At 38.2% G+C, this 23527-nt stretch overlaps 3 protein-coding genes and 1 long non-coding RNA gene across 5 annotated transcripts; 1 reads left to right on the forward strand and 3 right to left on the reverse strand.

Moving 5' to 3' along the window:
- Positions 1–45: 45 nt before the first annotated feature.
- Positions 46–3880, reverse strand: LOC131319257 (calcium uniporter protein 5, mitochondrial-like). 2 transcript variants are annotated; one of them, XM_058349443.1, is made up of 3 exons: positions 3074–3879; positions 517–999; positions 46–445 (listed from the first exon to the last, which is right to left on the reverse strand). In XM_058349443.1, the coding sequence occupies exons 1-2, from the start codon at positions 3497–3499 to the stop codon at positions 517–519; spliced, it is 909 nt and encodes a 302-aa protein (XP_058205426.1). In that variant the 5' UTR covers positions 3500–3879; the 3' UTR covers positions 46–445. The 2 variants fall into 2 exon arrangements, with proteins under 2 accessions (XP_058205426.1, XP_058205418.1); XM_058349435.1 differs by having other exon boundaries at positions 46–999; positions 3074–3880.
- A 2928-nt stretch (positions 3881–6808) lies between these two features.
- Positions 6809–11298, reverse strand: LOC131319268 (uncharacterized). Its single transcript, XM_058349456.1, has 9 exons — positions 11269–11298; positions 10984–11106; positions 10235–10323; positions 9994–10132; positions 9354–9428; positions 9034–9155; positions 8880–8955; positions 7858–7917; positions 6809–7211 (listed from the first exon to the last, which is right to left on the reverse strand). The coding sequence occupies exons 2-9, from the start codon at positions 11083–11085 to the stop codon at positions 7074–7076; spliced, it is 801 nt and encodes a 266-aa protein (XP_058205439.1). The 5' UTR covers positions 11086–11106; positions 11269–11298; the 3' UTR covers positions 6809–7073.
- Positions 11299–14411: 3113 nt separating this feature from the next.
- On the reverse strand, positions 14412–22692 carry LOC131319279 (mitochondrial import receptor subunit TOM40-1-like). The gene is made up of 11 exons (XM_058349466.1): positions 22362–22692; positions 20330–20411; positions 20112–20211; positions 19932–20027; positions 19770–19820; positions 19505–19570; positions 18357–18458; positions 16620–16688; positions 16458–16541; positions 16050–16145; positions 14412–14832 (listed from the first exon to the last, which is right to left on the reverse strand). Exons 1-11 carry the CDS (start codon positions 22489–22491, stop codon positions 14776–14778), a joined length of 933 nt encoding a protein of 310 aa, XP_058205449.1. The 5' UTR covers positions 22492–22692; the 3' UTR covers positions 14412–14775.
- On the forward strand, positions 20419–22574 carry LOC131319287 (uncharacterized). The gene is made up of 2 exons (XR_009197937.1): positions 20419–20896; positions 21675–22574. It is a non-coding gene; the product is annotated as an uncharacterized LOC131319287 (long non-coding RNA).
- Positions 22693–23527: the final 835 nt, after the last annotated feature.

A 23527-nucleotide genomic window follows, 5' to 3' on the forward strand; every position in this document is an offset into this window, starting at 1 on the left:
CAGTGCAATGACGACGTCAATAGATGGTATTCAACAGTAAGTAAATTACTCAGTAACAGAGTTTCCCATTGCCAAATCGCATATAGTTCCCAGTTTAACATTTCATGAGAGTCTGTACTCAATTGAACACATTTCACGGATCAAGTAAGATTGTCATATCTCGGTCAGAGTAAAATTTTAACCTATGAATACTGGCCCATCTCCCAGTTCAGTAAAGTATAGTTCATGGATGGAAGTTTGAAACGCGGTGTTAGGATGCCAGTGGATGGTCCGAAACATATATTTGGCCCCCTCAGATAATAGGAGGGGGGTTGGGTGATGATGACTATACGGTAAAACTTAGGTTATATTTGGATCAATGATTTGGAAAAGGAAAAGACAAGTGAGACAGAAAAGTTTAAGATCTAACAGCTCACAAAGGTTAGATCTGCAACTTTTCCTTTCCCTCTTCTAAATACTTGATCCAAGTACAGCCTTAACGAAAATGTCAAAAAACAAGAACTTTCGTTCCAAAACCTAATGTAACGCATCTTCCGGATCCAATTCCACCCCTATCCTTTGTTTCACAAAGGCAGTGTGATGATCTAGGGGACACTTGCACTTCTTCCGTAACTCAATGAACCTGTTGACATCAAAATTCTGCCTCTTGATGAGCTTCCTCTGACGAGACAGAAAAAGCCTCTTCATGAAGTCTTGGTAAGTAGGGTCTCTTGACGTAAACATGAAATAGGCATAACCTATGACTATGCCGGTGGTGGTGGTGAAAAATGCAATAGGCTCCATAATATCCCACGAGAATTCCCAAAATGTCAGGCGGAAGAAGAGGCCAACCTGTACGATGGCTAACCCTAGCCCTGACCACAGGATACGTCTGACCTGCTTATGTGCCAGCATGTCAATTTTTTCTTTACTCTCCTGAAGCTGCCGCAGCTCGTCCCTCATGGGGTCATCATCAGGTGTGAGAGCAAGGGGCACTGCTCTTCTAACCAGATCCACCACCTGAATATGTTAAAGGAAAGAGAGAATGGAGATCAATTCAAGTATAACTGAAATAGAATGGCAAAACTGAAACTTCCTAGAATACAATCTATGTTGTAAGCCTCACGGCCCTCACTCAAATGCCAATTGACATCAGGTCAATAGCTCAAGATGACCAACAGAGCAAAGGAAATTCAAGTAGTTGAAATACTGATTGAACCACAGTACCACACCATCTATTGGCAAATATTTTATTTCAAGAGCCTAAGAGGTACAGATATCAGACAACAGATGGAGAGAGTAATTGTGGAAAGAGTAAAGCTACAAGAAGAAGTTGGATGGAAGAGGGAAAATAATCACATAATAATAAATTGGTAAGTAATTGAATATGGTAGTACAGAAATGGCATGTAGGGATGAGGAGTTATAACTGAAACAATGAAAGTCATTGTGCGAAATATACAGGTTCAGATACACCAATGATATTTTTCAGTCTGCTCTATCAATGGTACATGGTTTAAGCTCGTGTCATCATGTATTTGCTCACTACATGACTCACACTCCTAGTTATCTTCCCCTGAACTAGATGAAACAAATGGGGATTCTACGATTTGCTCTAAGCTTTTCTTGAATGGAGAAAAAGATAAGCAAGCAGTAGTCAGCTGCTCCATTACACATCATGTCTTGGTAGAACATCAATTTATATCACCGGAAAACCAACACAGATACAATATTACTATATTAGTGACTCAGCACATAGACAACAGCAAGAGCCTTATTTCACTACTCACTAGATTCATGTTAGGTAATACAGTTCTTCACCATCAAACCAATAGTACATGCAACAATATCCAATTCGGAAGCCAATCATCAAGTAACATTCATTATATTGACGTGATCATATGTCAATCCTTTGATAACGTTACAACTTCAAAATACAATCCACTAATCAATATGATGCAATGCATTCCAAAAACATCAAATTGAAACGAACTAAGCCAATACTATCGCTATGTATTCAAATCTACAAAGAAGCTTTGATGGTTCCATGGGGAAAAAAAAAAATTTAAAAATCAGTGAGTATCAAAAGAAAGCAACTCAGAAAATGCAGGATGAGCATGTCCAAAGTGTGCACCTAATAGAGAAAGGTTGATAAGATCTGCACTTCCTAATTTTGATTAGCTTCATTGAATTTTTATCATTAGATTTTCTTCTCTCTTTCTTTTGGTAACTACCATTAGATTTTCTTTATCCAGTTAGCTTCATTGAACTATTAACCTAAATTGTTAGGCAAGCATCCTTGTTCTCAAAACTAGAGCAGGAGAAAGAGCCTGTCATCAGTTATTTTCACCTTTTAGGCAATAAATGGTTCAATTGAATGAAGCTCAAACATGAATGGTCGTTTCCTTAGAATGCTCATTTCGATTTCTAAACAAAAGAATTTACATTATAAATGGAATCATCATCCACGTATCGAGATGAATGTCCATTCCATTGGGAGGCCAAGGAATGATTGATTTACAAATTCATTCCACCCAAACCAAACAAGATCTTAAGATTAACAGGAGAAATAGTAGAGGGGTACAGATAAAAAGCGGGAATCACCTTCCCTCTGCAGCCCCAAACAAAGACAAAGACCCCACAAATCCCAGATACATTCCCTGACTTCCTCAACTTTTCCCACTAAACACGAAAATTCCCCAACAAGCTCTCTCACTCACACACACACAAACACACAGACCAAAAAAAAGAAAAAAGAAGAAGCTAAGTTTTAATGATATAACAACCACCAAAAATTCACTGATAAGTACAGGTGCAAGATAGGCCGAGAGAACATGAAAAGGAAAGAGATCCAAGAGTTGTTCTTTTTCCAAAGGCACTCAACTGTTCTCGATATGTTCGTATAAAATAAGCTGTTTAAGATGAAAGAAGAGGTTGGACGCTCAAATCTCTTGGAGGCATAATTTTTTTTTTTTTTTTTTATCAGCCTCTACAAGGCATAATATTGAGAATACTCATTGAATGAGCAATTCAACAAGAGAGCTATGAACATCGAAATGCCGCTGAAAAGTCCACACACACACGGATGAATTTACCTTATCGGGATGAAGATAGACCTTATCTCTGAACAAAAGCACAACCCCAGCCTCATCCAGAATCCTCGCAAACGCCACCGCCTCGTCCCTCGATTTCGCAACCCCCAAGCTCTCGCACGCCTCCAGAAGCTCCGAATAGCAAATCACCTCCTTCCCCTCCGTCCCCAACAACTTCATCTTCAACGCCTCCACATTCACCAGTCTCATCAGCTTCTTCGCCTCCCCGTACGATATCCCCTCCTCTCCTCCTCCCCCTCCGCCTCCGCCTCCTCCACCGCCGGACGAGAATGGCGCCGCCGATTTGGCGGCGGAAAGGCAACCACAGGCTCCGAACGGAGTCCTGAACCCTAACGGCGGCTTCGGCCTGTAACGGACCGCAGCGGCCATGCTCTGCTTCAACAAAATACTACACGATGATCTCCACATCGTTGCAACTCCACCAACTCCCGTATCTATGTTTTGTGTGTGTATGTATTTGTGTGTTAGAATGCGTTTTCTCCCTCTATGTTTAGGACCATAACCTAGCCATTAACTGTCTTTGAGCGCCTCAGATCTCGTTTCCGTTGGAGAGAGAGATAGAGAGAGAGAGAGAGAGTTATGGGGTTGGGGAGAGAGAGAGAGTTATGGGGTGGGGCGAAAAAACAGGGCGGACCAAGAACAACAAAAAGGGCTATTGCTGCCATTGTTTATGTACTACTAGTACTGTTTAAACGGACACACGGGGTTTCCACAAAATAGACCGCGTAATGGGCCGCCAACCGTCACCATTCTGTGAGAATACCACGGAAACGGGCCCTGCCTGAAGATCGAAGAGCCGGACCGGGGGATGCGCCAGCAGCATTTTCTGCCGAGCGGATGCGAAGCGGCCGAGCGGGCCGTACACCTTAGTACGGATAACTCGGATCGAATCTGAGAACATACAAATTTGAGCTGTCCGTTGCTCAGTTAGGATTCGAGCCGTCGATTGCCGAGATGATTAGCCGCTCATTGCTTTGCTGGATGCCCCATTGCTTTCTCTGCTATGAGACACCAATGTATACTGCGTTTTGTGGGACCCACTTCGGAGTCCTGTACAAATGATCTGGGCCGTTCAATTTTTTATAAGAAAATTTTTCATGCTCCTTGCAGAAAATCAGCTTATCGGGATATCAGTAAACGCCTGTCGGTTTTTCCTCAATTTTATGTCATCAAATTGGCGCGTATAATCGATTAAGCCTTTACCGATATTTGACAGAGCTGATTTTTTTACAGCGATCCTTACAAAAATGTTTTAAACAAATAATGCGGCTCCAATTAAGACTCCGAAGTGAGTCCCATGAAATGCGGTTTACATGCGGTGTATATAATTCATCGGTCTTAGTTTATTTGTTCAATTTGGGAATCTAGTTTATTAAAGACACATAATAATAATAACAACAATTTAAAAAGTAGAACCTTTCCCAAATGTTCTTCAATTCAAATTGTACTTAACACTTCAAATCAATAAAAATGTAAGATGATATTTTTGTAGGACTTTTTTAGATTTAAAATAAAATGGACAAGTAATTTGGGACATTGAAAAGTTAAGACATGAACAAACCAAATAAGACGAAAGGAGTAATTTTCGAGGCCCTTTTTTTTATTTTGATATCCGTGGTAAAAGTTTAAAAAAAATTGTGCATAATTGACTACTTTGGTTATACTAGTGATTTTCAAAGAGAATTTTCCCAAGTTGAAATTCAGTAACTCTTAATTTCGCTCATTGGATCCGGCTCCTCTCTAATCCATATTTTGGACTAGAGAAAACAATCCTCATCGGAACCGTTCATTGGTACATTCTATGGTTCAAATTTTCTCATACGCTTTGACCGGTAAAAACACACTCTTACCGGTAAAAGAGTAAAAAATACATTCAAGCCGTCGATTGCAGCAAATGAACATCCCGACGAGGATTGTTTCCTCAGGTCCAAAACATGAACCAGAGAGGATTCATTCTCTAGCTCAATAATATCACAAGAAAGGGCATCACTTAATATTTTAGGTCTAGGCCCCTAAGAAAGAAAGGGCCTCACAATAAAAGTTAGGACCGCACCGCCCTGCGTGTGCTATGAGTTGTAAAATAGGGCAAATTTGTTACTAGTCTTCATCATCATCATGTAGAGTAAAATAGGTAACCTAGAGGCTAGAGAAGAGGAAGCTTCCCTCTGGGCATGTGAAGCTGTTCCAAATATATAACTACTCCTACCTTTTGCGGGATTAGTTTCCTTTTCGAAATGGCAACCAAATTGATTTTGTAGTAGTAAAATTGCATTTTAAGGTAAAGACGTACGGCTGTTAATGAGCCCAGTTGGGTTGAATGATGGACACCCTTTGCTTCAGTTTCATTTTAATTCCTGAAAATGTTATCAAATGTAGTATAATTTACTGTATTTATCTATTGAACTCGAAAAACATTAATAGAGTCAATTACAAGTTAGTATAAGTTTGTACAGTAAGTTTATTGAACCGAGTTCGAACCGAGCTAAGAAATCAACGAGCTTTTTACGCATGCTTTGACTTTGTTTGTTTACTTAACAAGTGAATCTAGGATGAACTTTCAATAATCGAAGCAAAAATCGAGAGCATAATTCATTGTTCACCAGGTAGTAGGCGAGGACACAAGGCCCTGATTGTGCCTTCAATTTAGGTCTTGTCCCGAACTTTTGAACCGTTCACTATTTAGAGCTAGACATGAACGACCCCATAAATCAATCAAGTGGCTGATTGAAGCTAACAATCTTGTTGTGGGCTCTTTAAATTGAATTTGTTGTTATTTTACTGAAGAAAAAACATGATATGTATACTGGGTTCTGTTCGATTTACTTGATTTTTTACGGAGTTATTGTATGCATCTAGGTCTACAAGTGAACAACTGGCCCTGTGAAGGTACCTTCCTCGGCTGATTTTTGTAAATCTTGTAGGTGAGGACAGAGTGCCCTGCAACGGCACAACAGGCTCCTGTGCCTTGGATTCAAGTCTCATTCCGAGCTCAAAAATATAATTTGAACTGTTAAGTGTTCAGAACTAGAGAAGAAGAACGACCCCGTAAACAAATAAGTCAATCGGGCATCAATAGCTTACTCATCAAATCAAATTATTAAGTTCGATTGACTTAATTTCCATGGGTATGATGTACGCATCAATGTCTACAAATGAGTGGCTTGGATCACATTTTTTAGCTATGACACAAGTAGGATGCCTAGACTTTATGAAAAGTTTGGTAGAAAAACTTTTTGAGGGTAAAACGTTAAAAACACAAAAGAGATCTATAAATTGAAGAAGCTGATTTAATTTTCAAAATGTTCCTAACACCTCCACTGATGCTGGTAAAACCCGTCACCAATCCATAAGCCAAATTTATGAATAAACCATCCAGGAAGGCACCTTCACAAAACAGCTTAATTTATGAATAAAGATAATTTTTAAATTTATCCTTTTTGGGGGTAAAATTTTTAAATACTCACAGTCCTTCCAAGAAAGGCATTTCAGGCAGCAGTACCTTTTACCAAGGGACATTCAATGTATCATGCCAAATGAAAAGGACCTCAAAGCATATTCATAGACATTACATCAAGAAAACCAATATTATTATTATTATTATTATTATTATTATAGTACTAAAGGGCAATATATATCTTTAAGGGTATAGACCCAATCATACCATTCAAGTTGGTGCCAAGCAAATTCAACCACCACATGACTAGGTACCACAAAAGGTAGGGCAAATGACCATTTCTCTCTTCACAAGAATTTGGCAGTGTTCTCATATAGTATGAGAGAAGACCTGGGAAACTAAAAGGGTCATTTATAACTATAATATGAACACTAGATGAAATGCATGGCCATCCTTTACTATAGCTACCACCTATCTTGTTTCGCCACACTACCTTTCGATCATTGCAATATTCTTCTGAAAACACCCTAAAACAAATGGTAATGGAGATGTACAATGAGCATCATAGGACTGGACAAGAGTTAATCCTTACTCGCGGTGTCTCGCCTTCGAGACAGTTTTCACCAAACCTTTGGTGATTTTCCAAAACCAAAACAGATTCATCACTGCCAGCATGGGAGGCACTACAAGCAAGCTGTAAAAGCCTAGGGGAAACACTTCCTTTACCTGAAGAAAAAAAAAATTACAACGAAACAAAGTCAATAATCGGTTCCCCGAGATACAAGTCTATCATCTTAGGCATTGTAGTAACGATACTTGCTACAACTGAATCTAACAGTTTAGTTATATATGCTGTCCTCCACAGACGACTCTCATTTGACCTCTAGGAAGAAAACTCTGAATTTAAGATGTTTTTCAAGCTTACATCCCCTAATCTGATGTTTGGATCTTGAATTCATCTAAGGGAAAAGAAATTACCACTGCGTACGTGCTATATATGGGTTAACTACTCAATAAGGGATTTCTATTGACAAATATAAAGTCATTTTCTTCTATTTTTCCCAACTGAACCAAAGAAGACAAGATTTCATCATTTTTTCCTATCTCACACCCGTTCCATTTTACTTTCCCTCCAAAATCCATGAACTGAAAGGATTTAATCAGCTCAAAAGTAAGTACTAAATGATTCACAAGTTCTCAGGGTATGCTTCTGCACCTCATGGTTCAAAAATCAAGATTCTACCCATAAGTCATGGTCAAAAAAAAATTACATGATGACATCTTTTGGATGACGTAAACGTTTATTGGAAAAACTAGCATCTTACAACATTTTATGTTTGTCACTCGTTTTTTGTAGTGGCCATCAATTTACCTGATAAAAATGGGTATACATGTGGTAAAAGAAGAAGATAAACAAAAGGATCCTCGCAACCTGAAAGCATCAGAAACTTGTCAGTTACCAACTAACCTAATATCATAGAAGCAGAGGAACAGTCATGTATAAACCACATGCCGTATCAGTTTTATTTAATGAATTCAACAACATAGTCAACGCACTACAAGCCTCCAGCTGAATGGAAAGTCTCTCTTTGAAGTTGAAACTTGTTGCAGTTGGTTCAAAAACAGGCAGCAAACAACAAACATTCTTCATAAGAACAACCAAACTCCTAAAGAGTCTAGCATGTATCCTCTTTCCTATTAAACGTATCACAGTTTTCAAAAACATGCCACAAACTATGAACAGTCTTCGTTAGTATTGCCGACAGCCTAAAGAGTTTACTTCACTAGCATGAATTGTCCTTCTTATTACACCTATCCTCTTTCCAACTATAACTAATTTCATACACGTAAAATTCCTTCAAATATAATTACATAAGGGGTTCAAAGCAGCCACTTTAAATTAGATAATATGACTACAAACATTTACTAGAACTAAACATATCAGTTTTTATGTCCTCATCAATTTACGTCCATTCAGATACCTCTGCGATCAGACAAGCTAAGCCAAGCCTCCTCAACAGATAAGGAATTTCGTCAGCAATTGAGATATTTTTTCGGATAGGGGAAAAATAATTCCAAATCAAGTACAAGGCCAAATTTGAGTTCAATACATATCTTTAAGTATATATTCTGAGTTAATATTTAATAAAAGTAATATCTTCAAGTATCCCATTTATATTATTTTTATTGTAGTTACAACAAGAAGGATGGACAAGTGTGGGAACTTCAGATCTGCCTCAATTTGGTTTTGAATTGAAGTTTCCCAAACCCTACCAGTGGGTGAGTATAGGCAGGCTCTGTCTCCATTTGTTAGCATTTCAGCATGCGACAGTATTCAACATTTAGCAAATACAAGTACAAAGAACCAAGAGTTTGAGGTTCAGTAGACATTACCAACCACATCAGGAACAATGCAACACCATTGAACGTGTAAAGTTTAGAATTCTTCTGACCAGCAACATCCAAATACCTGCATATGTACTCACAGCAATGAGCCAAGATTGTCAACAAAAGGTAAAATAGAGGAACCTCTATCATGTTCACTTACCATCTTAAATTGATGAAGGGAGTTGTGCTCTCGGTAAAGAGAACCATTAGTATATAAACCTGTGCTTGGCCGCTTACAAGGGAGAGGAAGATTGAGAACATAGATAGTCCATGGTGTAAAACCTATTACAAAATACAAACATAGTTCAGCAACCAGATAGTCACCCATTCCAAAACCATGGACACCAAAGTACTAAACCCCCAAACATGTAAGCAGCAAGGATATGCTATTTACTAGATTTCAATAGAAAAAACACGGATAGAAGTCAGTAAAACAATATCTTAACAGCAAACAGGATATCTCCGTAGTTCTGTACTTACGAACTCCAAACCACCCAAAGCTGGGAATTGCCAAACTATCATCGCCAGGTCTGATAAAAAATAGCCAAGGGATATCTGTAAACAATAAAGACAAGAGTCCATGAGGGATAGTATAGAAAAAGGATATAAAACAACCAAGACACTTGGTTATATCCTTCATTCCAGATTCATAGTTCCAATAGGAACAGAGCTTGGGTAGTTGACTGATGCACATTGTTCTAAGATCAAGATCCAATAGAGTTTTACATAGCAATAGAAAGTTAAAACTATCCAGTTTCGACAAGAATGATCAATAAATATCCCTTATATAGAACCAAGAGAAACAATGCTATTGTACCCTCCTTTCGAGCTTTTGCTATTCCCTTGTGTTTGTTTCGTTACGCTATAACAAATCACTTGTTACCATATGATACCACACACACATCAGTGCTTGCCAATAGTTAAACACCCAAGAGAAATAGGTCTAACTAATCTAACTATCCAAAGTCCTTTAATAGTAAGTGCCAGGATAATGTTGGTGGACTAAAAGAAAATCAACGATCTTATAATTAGTTCTTATTATAAAGTATAAACAATCAAAACATCTTTTGCTTCTCACTCAGCCGAAAGTAATTTCACAGTGGCTTCTGCAACAACATACCCCCAATGTGGTATCCGATAAAGTACACCTTCTATCGACAATTAGCTCGGCACGAGAACCCTCATCAAACAGATCTGACAACAGGAGGAGATAGAGAGAAGCAACTGCCACAACAAGGGCATGGAATGTAGAGAAACCCCTGAACAAAAAGAGCCGCTAGCATTTGAGTTGGCAAAACCACCGAAACATCTATGAACAATGATATCCTACAAAGTTGAATCAACATAGGAAAGCACATCACCTGTTATTCCATTCAATTCTTTCCGCATCGTTGAGTTTGGCATATCCATTAAAGAACAAAGGGCTAACTATACCTGTTAATTTGTAAACCTTCAAAAAGCAACATTCACCCTCTTTAAAAGGTATCAAAGTTGCTAAACAAAAGTATCATGCATTCCCATATTCATTCCCAGGGAATATACTTAAGTAAATAAACTAACCTCTGGAAGCAGAAACAAATATGGATAAAATGGCAAACATTCAATAAATGAAAAGACCTGATAAACTTGCTTTGCTGAACTTTTGCATGAAGCATATCTCCTTACAAAACGCTAATCAAAATGGGATGCGTTCCATATACAAGAGAATTTACCAAATGATACTTGGCACTTGCCAGCAATTCTTAAGATCGCTTAGCAAGTAAGAACATTATGCTCTGCATTCTCAGTCTGATTTTATTTTAGCAAACACCAAACTATTGAAAAATAACAAATTCCCAAAACTTTGTCCCTTTTCACAAACAAGGGAACAAAAATTCCCGGTCTCTTCCGTAATCTGTTTCTGCTTCCGTGCCTCCAATCATCACATTTTCCTTCTTTTCTACTAATCACTCTTATCATAACTCATAATTCATGCTGCAGCATCTATGTCAACAAAGAAAGCCAAGGTTCAACTTGAAAATATATCACCAAACAGATACCGACGTGAAAAATTCAACCCCTAAGAGCAGTAACACGCAATATGGGACCAGATTAAGCGAAAAACACTTACGGTTTGGCACATAAGAATGCCGGCAAAGACGGACAACAACCAGTTGAATTCTTTGCCCGGACTTTCATAGTGAAACGGAAAACTCGGCATAACGATTTCCATCAACAACTATCTCAGACCAAACTGCACAATAAGGTCACAAAGTTGAAAATCCGAGAAATCACCCAACAGACGAAGTAGGCAAGACGGTCAAAATCATCTATATACATACATATGCACAATGTTATCTACATGAATATATACGTATAGGTATGTATTGTGTACGTATAGAGGGGGACACTTTACCTTTTTCTGTGAAGAGAATCGGAACGACGAAAGACGACGGAATTCAGAGAGGAGACAGTAACGGCGGCAGCGAGGGGGTGTGGTTTTATTGCGGAGCAGAGAGGGAGAAGAAGGAACGAAATTGCGAGGTGAAGAATCTCCAGAGGGTTCTAGAATTGGACATGGCAATAGAGACGAATGGGAAGCAGAAGAAACGGGATTCGATTCTAGAGAGAGAGAGAGAGAGAGAGAGAGAGAAGGGTTTTCTGTTTTTTGAAAAAAAACAATTCTTTGTTTTTCCTGGATGGTTTTTGGATTCTTTTTTTTGGCGTCGGGAGAGTTTGGGACCCACCTCTGAGGCTGGCTAATGAACAAGTGGAGTAATAAAAAACAATTTAACTATTTTCGTTCTTTCGTCCATTTATTAAAATTAATTTAATTATTATCATTAGTATGTAGTCTTAGTGGAAACGCACCTTAGGACGGTTGATTTGTGAGTTTGCTCCCCACATAACTGATTAGGGTTCGATTATTGTGGTCAGACAGTAAGAAAGTAATTTATTGTGAACTCCTTAGTTCCGGTGTAGATAGCTTGTCTTTGATTGGACCGAATAGGAGATTAATCGAGGTGTGACTAAGCTGGCCCGAACACTCCTGACAAAAGAAAAAACAATACGTACAACAATTACATAAATGATAAATACATGTGGTCGCACACACTGATTGTATAGTGTTTGAGATCACCCCACATTTTATGCACGTGTTTGTATAAGGGTGCATTTTGAATACGGTTCTAGACTTTTTACAATTGAATCAAACTTTTCAACCGTCCAGTATTTTATTGTAAGAGACGATCTCTGACCGTCTCCAATTACAGTCGTCCAACAAGATCTAAAAATTCGAAGCCCTCCAGAAGTAGTACCTTGAAATTTGTGATCGTCGAGATGAAACAGTAATCCAAATTTGTAGAATTGCATGAAAGTCGACCAATCGGGTCCAATCTAATTATGGACGGACGTTATAGTTTGGCTTGGTAGGTGGGTTTAATTGAAGGGAAAACTGTTACTCCAAGTTAAATTTGGTTCAACTTTAATGTAGTTGGAGTAATTTTGAGATATTTAAAGGTGTGTTTAAAACTTAATGAGAAGAATAAAGAAAAATGAGGCTTATTTTCTATGAAAGAAAATACTTGTTTTTCCTGTTGAATTGTACGAGAGAACAGAAAAGGTAAAGCGAAAATTAAACTAATAAAGAAAATACTAAAGCATAACAATAATGCCACAAATAGGGGCTACCGGCCCTCTCCGACTATTTATCTTTTCCACATGTGTCGGGCCGACACACATGTAAAAAATGAGTGATCGGTAAGAATTTACGTAACATTAAAGTATTCAAGGCAAAAGACCAGAAAATGGAGTAAAGTTTGACTTTCTGTCGGACTCTCTCTGGCTAAAAACCAAACCAAGGACGATAGCAAAATTTTGGAAAACTTTTCTTCCCCTTCTTTTGTACTATCTTTCCTTTGAGGTCAAGATGCCATTGATTTTTGTGGAGGAAAATAAGGCAACAATCCGTTTCAAGACGACATTTTACTGGGAATGAAGAAGAGCAATAAGGAGCCCATTTTAATCCCAAAAGATCTTGAGCAACCGATACAAACACACTTTTAAAACATATTAGTAAATTCGGATACAATTGAGTTTGAAACCATTAGATACACATCGATTCACGAACATCTAAAGATTTTGGACACAGTATTATTCGAAGTTGTGTTTAAAAAAGTGATTCTAAACTTTTTGTCTCTCCAGAATCCGAAGGCGACAACGTTGGTTTGTGGAAGACATCATTCGTTCCTTAGAGACTTTGGATTAGACTAGTTTATTTCATATGAAAGTGTCGTTTAATCTCAAGTTTAAGCTACCAACTCTCTCTTTTTTCATACTCCATTTATTATCCATAGCTTTTGTTCATCCTTGCAAGAAATACTTCTTATAATAACCCACTCGATTTTTTTATTGTACGGAATGGGGATCCTGTTGATCTCAAAGGTCAGCATGTGTGCTGTCTCCAAAAAACGCCGACGTTTTGGTGCAATCATTTTATGTCATGTTTGGTACCCATTAAATGGGCGAAAAATTAATGGTGTTGGGATTTTTGTGAGACCCATTACAGGTCCTACAAAAATAATTCAAACCGCAAGTTATTCTTCAAATATTTTTTTATGAACTCTTGAAAAAAATTAGCATAATCCGATATTGGTAAGAACCGTTTCACAATTCGTAAGATCTTTCAGAAACCTATGAATTCTGAAACAGCTCTTACCGATATTAGATTGAGCTAAATTTTTTTGGGACACACACAAAGGTCAGCAAGATCCTCCAGTCCAGAAGAATCATAGTTTGTAGCAATAGAACACGCCACCCACAATTACCAATTATTAAGCAAAGTAAGAATATGCGCTCACGCAAACTCTTTGTTGGCTTAATCAAATAGGAATCAAATGAACTAGATGTCTAGATGGTATAAACGAGCTAAACGAATCAAGTAGGAGTATTAAATTGGTCAAACGTAGTAATTAAGCTTGAATATATTAAGCTTAGATTGTTTATCAAGTACGCCGATCTCTATTTATTAAAGGAAAATTCTAAAATTGAGCTGACAATAATAAATATGTGAATGTGTATTAAAAGGTGTATAAAGTATACAAGAATGCGTGTTTTTCTAGTCTTTTAGTGTATTTATCGTCAGCCCAGTGGGCTGACAATAGCAAGACCGTTTATTAAAAGCTCAACAAGTCAAACCGTAAGTTGATCAAGCTGTTGTTCGAAACTCTATCTGTTCATGCAACAAACTGATCGGTGCAAGCTTTTAACAAACAAACACAAGTTCAAACTCAAATAGCTTGATTCGTTCATCACCCCTGCCATTAGGGTTAAACAACTACAAGAACACCATGTTATCCCCAAGTTACGGACGGCCGACATAGGAAGAAATCTCTCGTTTCCGGTGGCCTTTTAGTGCTTATTATTCACCTCTTTCCATGTGCTGATTCTGGCATCATAATGCAGCAGCATAGGAGGCAAATCATCAAACATAGTATAAGGAAGAACAACAATTCATACCAAATCAAGTGGTAGTTGGCTAACCTCACAAAACAGGGCAAATTATTAAACATCTTTTTTCCATCACTAATGGCATGTCATATATGGTATTTATGTCAAAATAAGCCTCCTGTTAATGCAACCACGACAGATTATAACATACTCCACTTCCATTATGGCAAATTCTACAGCTCTAAAGGAAAAAATGAATAGAAACTCCAAACTGCAAAATCGACGAGTAGGGATGCTACAACTGCCACAGCAGCGCAAATAATGGCAACTCCGGATAAAAAGGTACAAAACTGGTTCTTTGATCTGTATCAGAAAGGGAAAAAAAAACAATAAACAAAATACCCCCGACTAAATGCAGAGTTTCTTGCATGGGTGAGCTCAAATGAAACCGAGGACAGCATCCGAGGCTTTTATACTATTCTCCTACAGCCAATCCAACCCCGAATTTGTAGTCTTTCTTCCGGTGATCTATCTGCAAGGCGAAATTCAGAAAACTTGCTAAGAAAACTCCGAAGTACAATCACCAGAATACCAAAAACTTCTGCTATCAATATCTCTGTGACTTTTACGAGGAATGCATTTTGCACAAATTATCTATATGCAAGAGTAAACACCATTTAACGAACCAATCTAGCGGACCAAGCATCCCTTCATGTAGACTAGCATCACTAGCTGAGGAGTGCAATTTTGTTCAAAAGGAGGAGGTGAACATTACCCTCCCTCTTATTGGTTGAAATGGTGTGAGTCCCACCCGTGCAATACACTTTTTGGTAAGCATGACATCACTTTGTGGTGGGATCCACACCATTTCAACCAATAGGAAAGAAGGTAATGTTCACCCTCTTTAAGTGGAGGGTGAACAAAACTCAACTCCCAGCTGAGCCATTATTTCTATTTATTTACCGAATACTGGAATACACAATCATGTAGTAACATCCATCCACAAATCTCCCATTGAAGAACCCTGAGTTCCCAAGAATCCGCATTGTATTTCCCACTTTTAAATATATAACCAGGACAATCTCCTTTCTAGATCATTGAATTTTTTTTTTCTTTTTTTTTTTTTTTTTGATAAGCAATCAAATGTATAGAAGAGCATAAACTGATTAAAGAGGATGCAAACGCATGTACAAGAGTGAGATTTAGCCAGTACATATGAAAAGCCCAACAACAAAGGGCTAGGCTAGGCTAGCTCAAAAGCTGAAAAACGAAAAAGCAAAAAACTACTAGAAATCAACCATGAAGGGAACCAACAATTTGATCCAACCTAGGAGATATGGACCATATTTTTCCAGCAGTACAGGATAGACCAAAAAAACTCCTCAATAAGGATTCTTTGGCTCCTTGGAAATTCCTATTACGCTCTCTCTAAATTAACCACATTAAACAGAAAGGAGCTAACAATCATGTCTAGTTGCAAGTGGAGTGGTAGCCAAGTGGTAGGCACAATGTACTATCGTGCATTTGAAGGGGTTCAAAGTTCAAACCTCACTACCTACTATACTAACAATGTTCGACTTTTTGCCGAGGGAAAAAAAAAAACATGTCTAGTCAATTGAAATGATTTAGGCGTAATAGGAAAGATGACCACCACCTCCACCCATGAACCCTGCCTGAACCTTGTTGGGGGCCCCGGAAGTGAGGCAGAAAATTAGAAAGAAACAGTCAGTGGGCACATAGGATTCTTACCTCTGCAGAAAGAATGAAGTTGAGACCCATACTCAATCGCTCCTCCAGAAAAGTGGACGTGCAGCCATTGGAGTCAACCTTCCCCCTAAGACGGCACTGTAACACACACGAAGTAAGTAAGAAGATAACAAGTCAGAACTGTTTGCTTCACCTCAAACTTTACACTGGGTATGCAAATCCAGCTGGATGTCATCAGCACAGGGGCGCGGATCTCAGACAGGGAACAGTCGAGGCGACAAAAGTAGTTAGGAGAAGAAGATGACGGAACTTTTGAGTTGGCTCTGACTGAATACACTAATTGTCATTTATGTACAAACTGTAATGTGGTAAATTAATTTTTTACATGTAGACTACTACACAGGTAACTATGTGGCACGGACGGTAGCAATACGCCATAGCAGAAGTTACCTGTCGCAATATATAATCATAACCAAAGCTTGCTATGGCTTCTTTTGACAAGTAGTTGTACGTGAAGTCTGATGCCAGAGATACCTGCATGGAGAAAAGCTGTTGGAAATGTGATATGATAACTAACCACTAGAAACCATAGGAATACCTCAACTGCCTTACCTTCTCAGACACCTTTTGAACATAGCTTAGAGCAACCACTCCAGTGCTGGCAACTTGCCCGGTAGCTACCTGCACGCGGAAATTGAATTTGGTTCCATCACATTAGGGCACACTCGTTTAAAGTAAATCAAAATCCTTTTTCTTTCCCCATGTCCATCATAATCAGCCATATATGAATGATTACTCCCCCTCCTAACCAACACTCCGACTGTTGGGAAAGATACGAAAGAGAGGAGGGATAACCAAAAGCCATCTCTTACTTTTTTAGAGCAATGCAAGCAAATAGATAAAATAAATACTCCCTCCGTCCCAAATTGTTTGTCCGGTCCGCAAAACGGAGACTCAAAAATAATGCATTTCTCTCAAGAAAAAATTCAAATTTTTTTCATAAATTAAAAGAACTCATCGATATCTTGTAAATTATTAAAAAATTAATTAATTTTTTTAGCAAAAATTATATTATTTTTACGCCCTTGTTTTGCGGACCGGACAAACATTATGGGACGGAGGGAGTATATTTCATGAAACATCAACAAAAAATTCAGAGAATACTACTTGAACTAACAGCAGATTATATCAGGTTAGGCACCAACTTTTACCAGAGGGTAAAGAGCCCAACAAACAAAATGAAATGAACATGATATACAGGCACTTCCAGCATAATTAAAACACAGAGTTTCTCGAGAAGAATGACCACAGGTGCATTACATTGTCCACTAACAAAAGACTCGTTGAGACTTTTGTAGGCAAAGCAAAACTTGCTGTTCTGTTATCGTAGAAACACTACTTCTATTCCTCAAGACCTTTAACAAATACAAATAAATATCCATTGATGGTACTGCAGGACAGGTTTGGGAGTACTGTCCTAAAATGAGACCAAATCTAATACAGGGCAGTGGTACATTGGGGAAGCAGCAAACAGCAATGGGCAGATACATCTACTTTTGAGACCAAAATTTTCATGTCGAATTTCCAGATCTATACATGTAACAAAATCGGTGAAACTCCAAGAACGGGAAAAAAAAAAGGGGGGGGGGGGGGTTTGGGGACTGTTCCTGAGGGTGATGAACAGTACCTAAGAATGGTGACAATGCTGGTTTTGGGTTTACTGCAAGTAGGAACCATGTTCTTACAAAGTAGACCCTGTGATCCACAACATTTCGGATCATACTAGGGACTTGTCTAACACAAGCCCGTTACAAGGTCTTGGGCAGTAAGTCAACCCCAAAAGCTGTAGCTCTTGAAGTAAGGGCGCCCTCAAGCTTACATACTACCCAATACATTACTTACATACCCATGCAGAGTGGGATTTCGCTTCACATAGCCGACATCCCATGTTCATAAGATGGAAGCTCTAGAGTTCGAAGGAAGAAAATAGACATGTAGGTTTCCCCGCTTGTCTACATCAGTTAGATGTAACTGCTCAAAATGCTGAGGATATTTTCATTGGCCCGCCCTAGCCCTTTTTTTTCTTCTGAATTAGGGCTTTTAGAATTACTTTTTTTTTCCGTATATTGTTTGGTAAGGGTGCAAGTTTTTGGCTCCTCAAAATACCAAGGAAAGAGATTGATGCAGCATGTCCTGCTGGATTGGGATTTGTGGCACGTGCTATCCTACTGGCTACTACCACTATTATTATTTATTCCCAATTACCCACAAATGCACATACGAGATAAGGGAAAAGTAAACAGAAAGGACTTCAAATGGCATGCTAGCCAGGCAGTAGGGCTGGATTACCATCTTATCTGTGTTGTATCGAGCTGCATAACCAATTCCAGACTTCCGATACTGACCAGCCCAGAATACTTCACCACCCAAAGACAAATGTGGGGTGACACTCTGCAAAGAAACAAACCAAAAAAAATAAAAAAACATTATTAAGATGAACTCAAGTCTACAGAACAATGACACCAGCTTCCCATTCTGAAAGTAAACTTGGGAGAAAGATGTGGAACGGGGGGGGGGGGGGGGGGGGGGGGGGGGGGGGGGGGTGTGGTGGAAGTAAGAAGAAACCATGCATTAGCCTAAAAAAATTTATGATAAGATGTCAACAGGGATTGCATTCGAGCAAGGATTGCAAAAAACACATCAATCTTGAAAGCCAAACGATGCCTATCACCAAAACAGCATTATAATCATAGCAGATAAATAAGGCCTGAAAATATATTTTGAAATGCAGATAGCATGCAGCAGAAATATCAGTCATTCTCATGTACCATTTTTCTTGTTGCCTAAAATAACTCCAAATGCTCCAATAGGTTAATGTCGACTACCACATATGAGAAGAATTCAAACATATTGCAGTACCGTTTGCCCACCAGCTTCATAGCCAAACATGCACACTAAATAATGACAATATATACAAGAAAGACCTTTAGAGCAGGGGAAGATGAAAGATCACAACAGTATGAGAATAATCTTCCAATATCTTCATCCCAACACTATAGTTTGAGGAAGCCCTATTAAAACTAAGTAGTCTTTGTTGTCTAGCTCTTCATCTTATGCTTCATTTGTTGGAACAGAAGACAACATTTCTGATCTCTATTTAATTATTTCCATTTTATATTGGCAGTGGCAGGATTGGAATTTGGAAATAACATGTTGAATAGATTAGAAGCATGCTGTAGTAATACTTCACTGAACTTGGGCTCCAACAAAGAACCTACATCCATATACAAGCTTGAACATCCTTCAGTCATACCACAAATAGTTGAGGCCGGGAAAAGCCAAATCATATTCCAAAAACTGTGTTTCCTTCGTACACGGATGGAAATTAATTCATGGTAAATCGAATGAATCGCTACATGCCTACATCCATCACCAGTCGGCCAGCTTTGAGAGAGAGAGGGGAGGGGGGAGAGAGAGAGAGTGGAACTGATTTGTACCTGTATATAATTGGCTCCAAATAAGGCACCGTTACCTAGTTGAAACTGAGTCCTATAGTCTTTACCCTATATGGATGAAAATGAATCAATTAGCAACAGCACCACAACCAAAAGAACCAAAACATGCTCAACAACGAAGAAGAGTTCCCCTGATAAGTAACAACACGGCAGAAGATTAGAAACAATATGGGACATACAACATGCCTACGCATGTAAAGGCACAAACAAGTAATCAAAAACTTGTTAACAAGTAGAAGCAATTGACCTTGTAATCAAAATTGGCCATGCCGTGTGACATATGCGGCTCGTTTGAAAGCTGGAAAAGAAACACAAAATGGTCACTCCGATAGCTTACGAAGACACAATAATCCCTTAGCACAAAAACCCAAAAATAGAGGAAAGCATCCAACATGTGGCGGTTTATTACTTGAGCATTGGCCTTCAGAATAAGATTTTCAGACAAATCACACTTCACTCTGGCATTCAGCCTCCCATCTGTCATTATTCTACCAAAAAGCATCAACTGCAGCCAACGTCAATTGCTCCAGGGTTAGATTGAATTCCTTAAGAATCAATCAACAATAATGCAGCAATATCAGTTGCATACCTTCGGGTCTATAAAGTTAGCACCGAACTCATAGTGAGAGGTGGGAATCTTAATGACCTCACCAGATTGAGAAGGAACTTCAGTAGGTCCCATTAACACACTAATGAGATTTGGATCAGCATGTAAAGAGGAATTAAAAAGGGTGGAGTAGCCAATAAACCACAAAGGAAAGTTTGAAAAAAATACACCTAACAAATAAAATGGAAATGCAGATCCACCTGTGACTGAGTGAAAACTTCTGATTGAGTCCTTTGGTAAAATCAAAGCGCAGCCCCTCGAATATTTCAGGCTTTAAGGACACTGCAAAACCAATTCATAAGAGAATAAACATCCACATATAAGGAATGGAAAACCCCTCATTCCCTCTTCCAACAAGATATTCTCTTATTAGTTAATTCACTGTAGTAATTGATAGTCATGACTCATGAGTATGAGACTACAACTGCACTTATTCAAGCTAAGAGAAGCCATTTACCTAGAAAAAACAAGAAGTCTGCTGAAGATTATGATGATATGATCTATTTCACTAAGCAACGCAATACTTCCAATTACGTCACTCTCTCTGTAATAAATGCAATCTCAACTCTCGCTTTTCACTTTGGAAGTGCGTTTCTTAGATCAGAAAGCAAAAACAATAGCAACTTTCCCTTTTTTTCATCTAGCTTTAAATTTGAGCATCAATATTATCTGGCATATCATATCTCATTTCATCTCGTAAAGCATCTCCACTCCTTACTTAAATGTTCACTCAACAGTCACTGGCAGCTCCATGTGTTGATGTGGGTGTTCAAGTGAACACCCTGAAACGACAACTTAAGTTGAGAAATTTAATTTTAGGCTTTGTTTGAACACTCAGTCATATAGAACGAACACACATCAATTCAGGTGATTCATAATTTCATAATTGAACACCTAATACATTAGCCCAAAACAAGGTATAGACTCTTAATGATAAAATTAGACAAATAGAGAAAAATTAATCTATTGATATCGGTATCGTTTTTCTGGCTTCTCTCTAAACGACAATCGATGCTATATCACCAAAAATAAGAACATATGCTCAAAAAGATCTGTGTAAACATATTCACCACAATTCTTCAAAAGAATGTTAGCAAATCTATCTGCAAGTTTATTCTTTTTTGGCTCAAAATATAAAAACGTGTTGAGGAAAATCTTATATATTTTTTTATCTTTTAATCGCGCTACTCAGACTAATATATGAATTTTGAGTATATATTACTAGTTGGTAGAGCTAGTAGAGTTAAGGTAATTATTGAACACCCTATTCAAAATTCCTAGTGCCGCCTCAACTAAAAAAAAAAGCTTTGACAAAGAAACACATAACACATATCTCCACTCATTGATCCAAATGTATATTCAAATGACATTTTACCCAAATCAATGGAAACAATCTTTCCCTCAAAATTTTCAAGGCCAGTTGGTGGCTAGCAAATTTGCCCCTATGCTGCCATTCATGAAGCATTTACTCATATCAACAAATGTGTCTTTTCCATTAGTGTGCTAGAGCCTAGAGCTCTCAAACTTCTACTCATATTGAATAAGAAATTGAGTTACGAGCTGGATTGTCTTACCATAATCTATAACCTCATATTCTAATTACGATACGTATAATACAACATAATGCATTAGGGGGGCCACTGTCTCATTGGTACTGAAAGCATATATTGCCCAAGGTTAGGAGTGTCTCCAGTACTCCCCCGCCCATGCCCCCAATGATTGGGGACTAGATGGGTTCTATCATTATATTGTTTTTTGTATAGTACAGTGTAATGCATGAATTACAGTAAGAAAACATAAAGCAGACATCCTTCTCGACCTTTCCATTCCAACCAGGGATTTGAATCCCATACCGTATCGCCCTGTACCAGCCGACACGTACTGTTTTAGAGCAAATCCAGTACCCTAGATCTGTTCTACCATTTCGGCTCACACCTACCGCCCGGTAACGAACTATTTTTAATTCTAAATAAATGCATACATGATGTTCAATTTTTTTTTTCATGTGGACCCATTAAACTAATTGCAATAAATCTGAAAGGGTACCCAGTATGTCAAACGTACTTGTACCGTACAAGAAGGGAAAACCAATACTCTAGCAGTCTAGCTGGTTACTGGTGCGGTAATGAGGACCATGATTCCAACTACCTACCATTAAATATAACCGAACAAGACTACGAAATAAGGAATCAAATACAGTAAACGAAATGGCTACAATCAGACAATACTAACTCATGGCTTCGCGGTGGATTTCTTCGTAGGGAATAGGGCAAGGCAGGTTCAGGTAATCAACTATCTCCGGCTGGATCACGGTCGGTTTCGCCGGTGGCATTGCGGCGGCTGGAGGCACGGCGGTGGCCATTCGTTCGGTTTTCCTTCGTTTCTAGGGTTCGGGACAACAACAGAGATCGAAGTTCGAAATCGAAGAACGAGGAGAAAGGGGAGGAAAGAAGAAATTGGTCTAGTGGGTCTTTGGGAGTTGGGAGCAGAATTGGAGAGAGAGAGAGAGAGAGAGAGGCCAAAACCCTCTCAGAATATCTAAACCCCTAGGGCCGGTTGACGAGTTAACTTTTTAACCAAGTCGTGAATTATAGGAGTAGTAGTACTGATATTAAAAAAATAAAATAAAAAAGCCTCTAGACTCCTTTGTTTTTTTTCCCATTTTTGGTTTGTGTATTTTGTATTTTTTTTTTAAATTTTGTTAGATTCACGTCATATTTATTCAAATTAATTATCCATCTCGATGGGAGGAGGATAAAAAGTAAAAAATTATTATCAAAAGCAAAAAAAAAATCACTAAACTTGAAAAAAATACTCCAAAATAGTTGTGGTTTTTTTTTGTTTAAAGCATTGTTTTATATGAAATTTTTTTCAACATTTTTTTTACACTCTTCTAATTCCTCGAATCAAAGCGAACGATTAGTTCCAAAAATTACAACGAAAAAGCTCAAAAACCAGTCTTAAGCACACAAGAAAATACGTATTCCTATGTACTTTTAATACAAATTCACTGATTCACACACTTCTTATTGTCAATCCTTTGGGCTGATTTTACAATTTTTGTAAACCCTTTAAATTCCCGTTTATACAAACTAATAATTCATAAAATAAAAAATAAAAAAACAATGTAAAACTAACAAATGTGAAAAAATAGACTAGAGACAAAAAGTAATCCGACATTTTTTTCGAGAATTTTTTGATTCGATTGTCAAGGGGTTCAGATCAACTCACGTGTACTTCAATTAATTTCATGCCCTCAATCCTCCAAGGCACGCTGTTGAGAATTCTGATTACCAAGGAACAAGTCTTAGGAGGAAATTGGGTGAAAAACTACGGATGCAGATGGCTTAAAGGGCACCATTCAGGTTCCGTTCCGGAAACCAAAATAAGTCCTTATT

The sequence above is a fragment of the Rhododendron vialii genome, chromosome 1a (assembly GCF_030253575.1).
Source record: "Rhododendron vialii isolate Sample 1 chromosome 1a, ASM3025357v1".
Taxonomy (NCBI): domain Eukaryota; kingdom Viridiplantae; phylum Streptophyta; class Magnoliopsida; order Ericales; family Ericaceae; genus Rhododendron; species Rhododendron vialii.

Bases quoted from the DNA above. Each gene is read 5' to 3' on its own strand.
- LOC131319257 (XM_058349435.1), bottom strand. From the start codon at position 3,499: ATGTGGAGATCATCGTGTAGTATTTTGTTGAAGCAGAGCATGGCCGCT. The intron at 1,000-3,073 runs GTAAATTCATCC...TAACATATTCAG, and splicing joins TCTATCTTCATCCCGATAAG to GTGGTGGATCTGGTTAGAAG.
- LOC131319268 (XM_058349456.1), bottom strand. From the start codon at position 11,085: ATGGAAATCGTTATGCCGAGTTTTCCGTTTCACTATGAAAGTCCGGGC. The intron at 10,324-10,983 runs GTAAGTGTTTTT...TGCTTTTTGAAG, and splicing joins GCATTCTTATGTGCCAAACC to GTTTACAAATTAACAGGTAT. The intron at 9,429-9,993 runs GTATGTTGTTGC...TATTGTTTACAG, and splicing joins TATCGGATACCACATTGGGG to ATATCCCTTGGCTATTTTTT.
- LOC131319279 (XM_058349466.1), bottom strand. From the start codon at position 22,491: ATGGCCACCGCCGTGCCTCCAGCCGCCGCAATGCCACCGGCGAAACCG. The intron at 16,689-18,356 runs GTAATCCAGCCC...TTCCGCGTGCAG, and splicing joins GATACAACACAGATAAGATG to GTAGCTACCGGGCAAGTTGC. The intron at 16,146-16,457 runs GTAACTTCTGCT...TGTGTGTTACAG, and splicing joins ATGATTATATATTGCGACAG to TGCCGTCTTAGGGGGAAGGT.